This window comes from Berghia stephanieae, chromosome 13 (genome assembly GCF_034508935.2).
Source record: "Berghia stephanieae isolate SIO BIC M18660-M18661 chromosome 13, UCSD_Bste_1.3, whole genome shotgun sequence".
NCBI lineage: Eukaryota > Metazoa > Mollusca > Gastropoda > Nudibranchia > Aeolidiidae > Berghia > Berghia stephanieae.
In genome coordinates this window covers 13,327,811-13,335,310 of record NC_088372.1, presented here as the reverse complement: position 1 = coordinate 13,335,310, position 7,500 = coordinate 13,327,811, and the positions used below count along the sequence as shown (strand labels likewise).

The 7,500-nt window shown below is 34.9% G+C and overlaps 1 protein-coding gene across 1 annotated transcript in view; it reads left to right on the top strand.

Moving 5' to 3' along the window:
- The window catches only part of LOC144959042 (echinoderm microtubule-associated protein-like 2), a 40,279-nt gene that overhangs the window by 7,968 nt on the left and 24,811 nt on the right, over window positions 1-7,500 (top strand). The window contains exons 6-11 of the mRNA XM_078891383.1: window positions 840-933; window positions 4,283-4,391; window positions 4,744-4,838; window positions 6,032-6,212; window positions 6,593-6,794; window positions 7,205-7,451. Coding sequence (XP_078747509.1) covers window positions 840-933; window positions 4,283-4,391; window positions 4,744-4,838; window positions 6,032-6,212; window positions 6,593-6,794; window positions 7,205-7,451 — 928 coding nt within the window. The remainder of the gene's footprint in view (window positions 1-839; window positions 934-4,282; window positions 4,392-4,743; window positions 4,839-6,031; window positions 6,213-6,592; window positions 6,795-7,204; window positions 7,452-7,500) is intronic.

Sequence of the window (7,500 nt, the reverse complement as noted above, 5' to 3'; positions counted from 1 at the left end):
TGAAAATAAGTACACCGCGGTCTGAATCCATAAATTATAGCCACTATCAAAGAAAAAAATTTCAGCATTATTGATTAATTTATTTATTTATATTGGACAAGGACTTTATTATAAGTATAATCGACACAAAGTCACCATAATATATCCGCTTGTTGTTCCACTGTACTTTTTAAGACTTTTAATATTCTCAGCCAATTTTTATTTAATTTATTAACATTTGATATTTCTTTTATATAATTCCGAATTGTGATACGAAATTATAATTTCCATAAAAGGATAAATAAGTATATCTTATCTTATCTTATCTTATCTGACCCACCGTCTTTACCGGGTATTACATGACGGTAAACCAGTGCTTGGAATTTTAAAAATCTCAAATCAACAATTTTCATGACTATGCTATTATCTATTTGATATCATTACTGTCGTATTTTTTAACCGTGAAAATTTTAAAAATCTTTTCGACTTTATTATATCCGTCTTTGAGGATTTGCGAAAGGCCATACATTTTAAAAGACTGTCACGTATTAACAAATGTTCGTGTTTTTTTGTGTTTTTTTTTTTTTTGTTTTTTTTTTTTTTGTTTTTGTTTTTTTTTTGGGGGGGCGGTTGGATGGGGTGGGGGTTGCGTGTCTGTTTCCGTACATCAGGATCTAGTTACCTTATTAATACGTTACTTTTCACATTTTTCATAACTTAAAGTTTTCTTCCGAATTCTTTGCCTGGTGCAATTGTCCCACGGCAAATAAGATCGACAGACAGGATGAGACATGATAATGATCATGATGGTGATGACATGAAATAGCCACAGTGTTGTATTTTTCACTCCCTTTTTCCAGGTCGTGACAGCATCAAGGCGCGGAATAAACGGAACGACACTGCGGCAAGGGAGGTATTCAGACAAGAGGACGTGGATGAGGATTTCATTAGAAGGTTCGTGACAAACTAAAACTGCCGTGCATTGACAAAACGTTTAACTCTCTCTCTCTCTCTCTCTCTCTCTCTCTCTCTCTCTCTCTCTCTCTCTCTCTCTCTCTCTCTCTCTCTTTTTTTTTTTTTTTTTTTCTTTTTTTTGGTTTTGTTTTTTTTACCGACCATTTCAATATTTTAACTGAAATGTCATACCGACCCAACATACAAGTTGAATTATAAAACTCCAATTGTAAAGCAATAGGTATGTATATGCTACACATAACTGTGTTCAGCAAAACATGTTTTACAAAACAGCACTAAGTTCTTGTAAATATGATAAAGATATTTCTTCAAATTTTGCGATTGGTGAAGCAAATATGATCAAGAAAAATACAATTATCAACCAGATACTCAGTAATTACAAAGAACAGGTGACTGGAATGAAACTAGAAAATGGAAAAAGGGAGTGGTTTTGCATTGGGAGAGGGTTAACCCTCTCCTCACCAACGATAGGAAAATCGTCATATTCGTTACGATGCAATCGACAATTTTCTCAATCTGATTTCTCTCGTACATCTCTTGTAGTTTTTGCATGTTAATGATAGTTGAATAAATCTATCTATGTGCATGCTCATTTTTATTACATTTTGTCCAATTTTGAAAAATAGCAAAAATCTCTAGGATTGAGTTAAGAGAAGAGTCGTAGAGACCAGCATTTTCCCTAGAGCAACATTCGACTGTGAATCATGTACAACAACAAAGGCAGCTGAAAATAGAATTTGAGATGAAGAGCTACACAAGGATCGTAAGAATTCCACGGACAGCCAAGACATCGAATGTCTGCGCCTTGAAGAAAAGAAGTCTTAAAAAATCACCAGCTCAATGTCAATCATAAAGACCTCGAAGCTGTCATAGTTTGGTCACATCTAAATACGTGCATCAGTAGAAAAGCTTTTGCATGGAAAGTGCGTGCGACGGCAATGATGAAGACGGTCTCACGCCTTGATTACTGTAACTCGCTACTTGCTGGTCTGCCTGACATAAAACTCGAAAAACTACCAAAAAAGTTCAGAATAGAGCAGCAAGGCTTGTCCTAAATATTGGTCACAGTGACTCGATGGGTGTCAGGGCGATGACGGGGGCATTACACTGGCTACCAGTTAAAGCTCGTATTGAATACAAAATGGAATGTCCAAAGTACAACCAGTTGAGAAGGAACTTCTGGCCTGACCCAACCCCATACTGAAAGAAGCTGTACGGAAGTGAAGACGACCTCAGGACCACTGTGGGCTTCATTCACCAGACCGGACTGACCATGTGACGTGACGGGAACGAAGAAGAAGAAGAAGAAGAAGAATACAAAATTGCTCTACATACTCTGTTTTGATGTCATCAATTCACGAAGCCCTGCCTATATGCAAGACTTGATTGTGCCCTACAACCCCACTCGAAATCTCAGGTCCTCAAAATTGTATCACCTTCAAATTCCAAAAATTAATCTTAAACGTTTTGGCGACAGATCATTCAGTAAAGTAGGTACCATCATTTGGAATTCACTCCCACTGTCAGTCAAGCAGCTTTGATAAATTCAAAAATAAACTGAAAAGCTATCTCTTTGGGAAGTATTTAAATTAGATTATGCCAGGAATTATTGCAATGTGCATCCGCGTGTGCGTACGTGAGTGTGTGTGTATGTATGTATGTATGTATGTATGTATGTATGTATGTATGTATGTATGTATGTATGTATGTATGTATGTATGTATGTATGTATGTATGTAGTATGTATGAATGCGGATGTGTGTGCACTGGTGTTTACATTTAGTTAACTGTGTGTGTATGTGTGTATATATGTTATATGCATGTATGTATATTTGGTGTACGTGTATACGATGTGTTTGTGTGTGTGTATGATTGTGTGTATTGTATAGATAGTATGCAGATGACGTCATTCAGGCCTTTGTTATTGTTTTTGCCATCCGCGTTTGTGAGTTGTTCTCACTAAACTGTGTTAACCAGACTATAAAAGTTCATGGTTACACAGAGTTTGTGTGATGGTCCGTTATACTTCCGGATGGCAATGTTGTGAACTCCTTGGCCAAGCGCATTCTATCTATATATTTCGTATGTCCGAATCTGCAGTGTGTAATGCTTTTTACGGATAGTCATTGTGAAGCGCTTTGAAGCTTCGGCATAAGCGCTATATAAATGTACATGTATTATTATTATTATTATTATTATTATTATTATTATTATTATTATATTATTATTATTATTATTATCATCATCATTATCATTATTATTATTATTATTATTATTATTATTATTATTATTATTATTATTATTATTATTATTATTATTATTATTATTATTAAGACAGAGCGGACTGGTTAAGAGGCAGGACGCATGGCATAGTTGTAAACCAGAAAGTAGATCCGTCGGGCTGTTTGGGAGATTACGTCCAACAAGGATCCGCCTTAAAGATGAAGAAGAAGAAGAAGGTGAAGAAGAAGAAGAAGAAGAAGAAGAAGAAGAAGAAGAAGAAGAAGAAGAAGAAGAAGAAGAAGAAGAAGAAGAAGAAGAAGAACTATTTTGGATGCTTAATTACTCTGCAGTATCGTTGTACGAATTTTAGCAAATTAAAAGCAACATTCCTTCATTTTTTCCCCAATTCCAAAAAGTGTTAGATAGCAAAGAAATAAATACTCCACTTTAGTACTTAATTTTCAGTGTCTGCCTATTCAAGTGGTATATTAATACATTGATAATAGAGCTTTTATAGAGCGCAATATCCACTAAATGTGCTCAAAGCGCTTTACAAGGGGTCCCTGGTCAACAGCAACATTTAACATGTAGGACGGGACATGACGCCTGTTAGGCGATATTACCATTTTTCGGACAAAGACAACGCTGTTAACGGCCAGGAACTCATTTTACACCTGAGTACGGTGAGAGAATGTGAGTAAAGAGTCTTTTCCGAGGACTCAACTATGGGCCGAGCGAGGCTCGAACTCAGGACCTTCCGATCCGAAAGCGAGTGTCATACCACTAGACCACATAGCCACATGTTTTAAAGACATTATTTTATTACTCCTTATCTAAAATCAACTAATCGTAAACACATCTAATGTGTCCGTGAAGATATTTTATATTTTGGATTTGTTCTAAACATAATTAACTGACATCACTTATCATTATGGCTTTGCAGTTGAAATGGTTATATTAATGAATTGAAATGGGGACTGCTGGTGTGAATAGCTCTCCAGTTAGATAGAGATTCAATCCATCTTCAACGTCGGTTTTCGATCTGTTTTCATTACTTCACCGTTTTGTTGCAGTATCAAATCCATTCAATATTATTATTTTCCAGGCTTGAAGAGCTCCTTATAAATGATCAAACATTTTACGACATCGAAGTTCTTAGGACTGAATTTTCAAAGTGGGATTTGAACCGTGTTGGCAAATTGGATAAAGAAGGGGTCAGTCCTCCTCCTCCTCCTCCTCCTCTGTCCTCCTCCTCCTCCTCCTCCTCCTCCTCCTCCTCCTCCTCCTCCTCCTCCATATCATCCTCCTCCTCTTCCTCCTCCTCCTCCTCCTCCTCATCATCATCATCATCACAATCATCATAATCATCATTATCATCATCATCATCATCATCATCATCATCATCATCATCATCATCATCATCATCATCATCATCATCATCATCATCATCATCTTCAAGATCATCATCATCATCATCATCAGTATCATCATCATCATCATCATCATCATCATCATCATCATCATCATCGTCGTCGTCATTATCGTCATCATCATTATACTCTACAGGCAAAGTTGATTTGTGAAGATAAAACAAACCTCTACGGAGCCTTGCTGAAAAACGTATTGAATCGTTGTGATGAGGATAAGGATAACAAAATTAGGTAATAATGACAATGATAATAATAGAAATAATAATGATAATAATGATAATACTATATATATATATATATATATATATATATATATATATATTATAATAATAATAATAATGATATATATAATAATAATAATAATAATAATAATAATAATAATAATAATAATAATAATAATAATAATAACAATAATAATAGTAGTAGTAGTAGTAGTAGTAGTAGCAGTAGTAGTAGTAGTAGTAGTAGTAGTAGTAGTAGTAGTAGTAGTAGTAGTAGTAGTAGTAGTAGTAGTAGTAGATGTTGTTGTCATAGTTGTCATAATAATATTATTTAAATAACAATAATGATAATAATAATAATAATAATAATAATAATAATAATAATAATAATAATAATAATAATAATAATAATAATAATAATAAATAATAATAATAATAATAATAATAATAATAATAATAATAATAATAATAATAATAATAATAAATAATAATAATAATAATAATAATAATAATAATAATAATAATAATAATAGTAATAATAATAATAGAATAATGATACAATATTAATAATGATATTTTAGTTACAAAGAAACCTATTTTGTGATGCTATTCTGTCAGCGAAATGGAATCAAGTATGGCAGTTGATCCTAAATTAAATTGTCTCAACTCTTGGTTTTCAGATATTCCCGACGTGGATCATCCATTGTGTTAAAACTCAAATTTTCCTCCATTAAAACTCTGTCGAAATAAATCAATCTACTAAGACTGTTCGTCTAAGAAAGACAGACCATTTTGGATATTGTGTGTTTGGTTTGTTTGTTTTTTTTTCCTCTCTCGGTCGTAATTTCCTTAGTTATAGCAACACATTATTTTTTCCCTACTATCTGCTATCAGTGCCTTTCCCAAAACACTATTTCCCAATGACTTCTACATGTCAATAACTACCTTTAGAGCCGACATATTTGCAGGTCTGATGACCCAATCAAATTGTTATTGTCTTATTGTAGTACTGTAAATATTCTCAAACCAGCGCAAAATATTTTCCATTACAACAATGTTAAAACGAGCCCAAAATTAATTGCGTCCAGTTATCAAACTTGCAAATTTCATGTTCACGTCGTTTAGAGCCGAAGGATTAACGAGCAGTTGATATTCATTGATAACATTGTGAATAGTTTGTAGTGATATTATTTTTTCTTTTAGTTGGCCACTTCTTCTAAACTTTCTGGAGAGATCCCAGACGAGAGCGTGCGAGAAATTTCCCGAGTTGGCCTCATTACCGGAAAAAGCCAAAGAGGTCGCTTCACGAAGTCTCATGACCCCTGACCCCATTGATGAATTGTCATGCAGTGCCAGAAACGCCGTCAGTCGATTGCTGAAAAAGGTTAGAATTTTTTTTCTTCAGAATAGTAGAGGCTTCACATGGATAGGGTATATAGAGGCCTATTTTTACTGAATTTCTCTCTAAAATTGGAGAAATGATCTATCGTGTTCGACCTCTGTCCTTTATTCCATTGTATAATATTCAGCCACATACGAAAAAAAGTTCAGCCTTTCCATGCTAAATATCTCTTTTTTTCTCTCTCTCTCTCTCTCTCTCTCTCTCTCTCTCTCTCTCTCTCTCTCTCTCTCTCTCTCTTCTCTCTTTCTCTCTCTCTCTCTCTCTCTCTCTCTCTCTCTCTCTAAATTGTGTGACTTAGCAGGTTTTGAAAGTCGCATCTGCAAGGATGTGTTTGAAAACATGTATATTATGTTCTTCCATAGGCCCAGAAACGTAGAGGAAATTCCACAGACTCCAGTCCAGATCCGCCGTTCGGACGGGATTCCCGATTATCTCAAAGTAGACCAATAAGTGTGACACCAGAGAGAGACTCGGCCAATCAGAAGACGCAAATCAAGGAGGGAACAAAGGGGGATAACAAGACAAATGAAAATGGGAAGGAGAAGTCAAAACTCAAAATCGGAGGCATGTATAGAGAAAGTATAATATAGATTTTCATACAAAAGAAACTTTATTTAATTTTCCAATAAAGAATGCAGATAAATTTTCAAATGTTTCAAAAATACACTCGTCTTTCTGATCGTTTCAAAACATTATTGTGTGGGTGTGTCAGGAGGGGGGATTTATAATTTGAAAATTGAATTTTAACATATACAAATAAAAGTTGAGTTAAGGAAGACGGTTTTTATCTCTTTCATCTTTTTTAGTAGTCCTTCAGAGTCATTAGACCCAAGGAATATGTTCTCTTCAATAGATCCCCATCACAAAATCAATGTGTTTGACTGTAACTGTTTGACCTCACTACCCTGATCTCGTGTCAATATTTCTGAATATTTTTTTTTCCTTTTTTTTTTTACCTTAAAATCTGTAACCAGCAAAAGACAACGACCAAAATGGAGTAGCACGAAGCAGTAAAGCAAACACAAAGGATTCCACTACTTCTACCGTCACCCAAGACGTGGAAGCCAAAGCAGAGGAAAAGAAAGGAAATGGAGAAGGCAAGGAGACAGATCATGTGAGAGTCATACACGGAAGTGACGCGGAGGTTGTCGTTCCCAGGGGATTCAAACCTAACTGCGATGGCCAAGAACCTCCACAGGAACGACTGTCTTTAGAATGGGTGTAAGTTATCTCGAAGTTTTACTCAGAGTGTTAATATGTGCGGCTATGT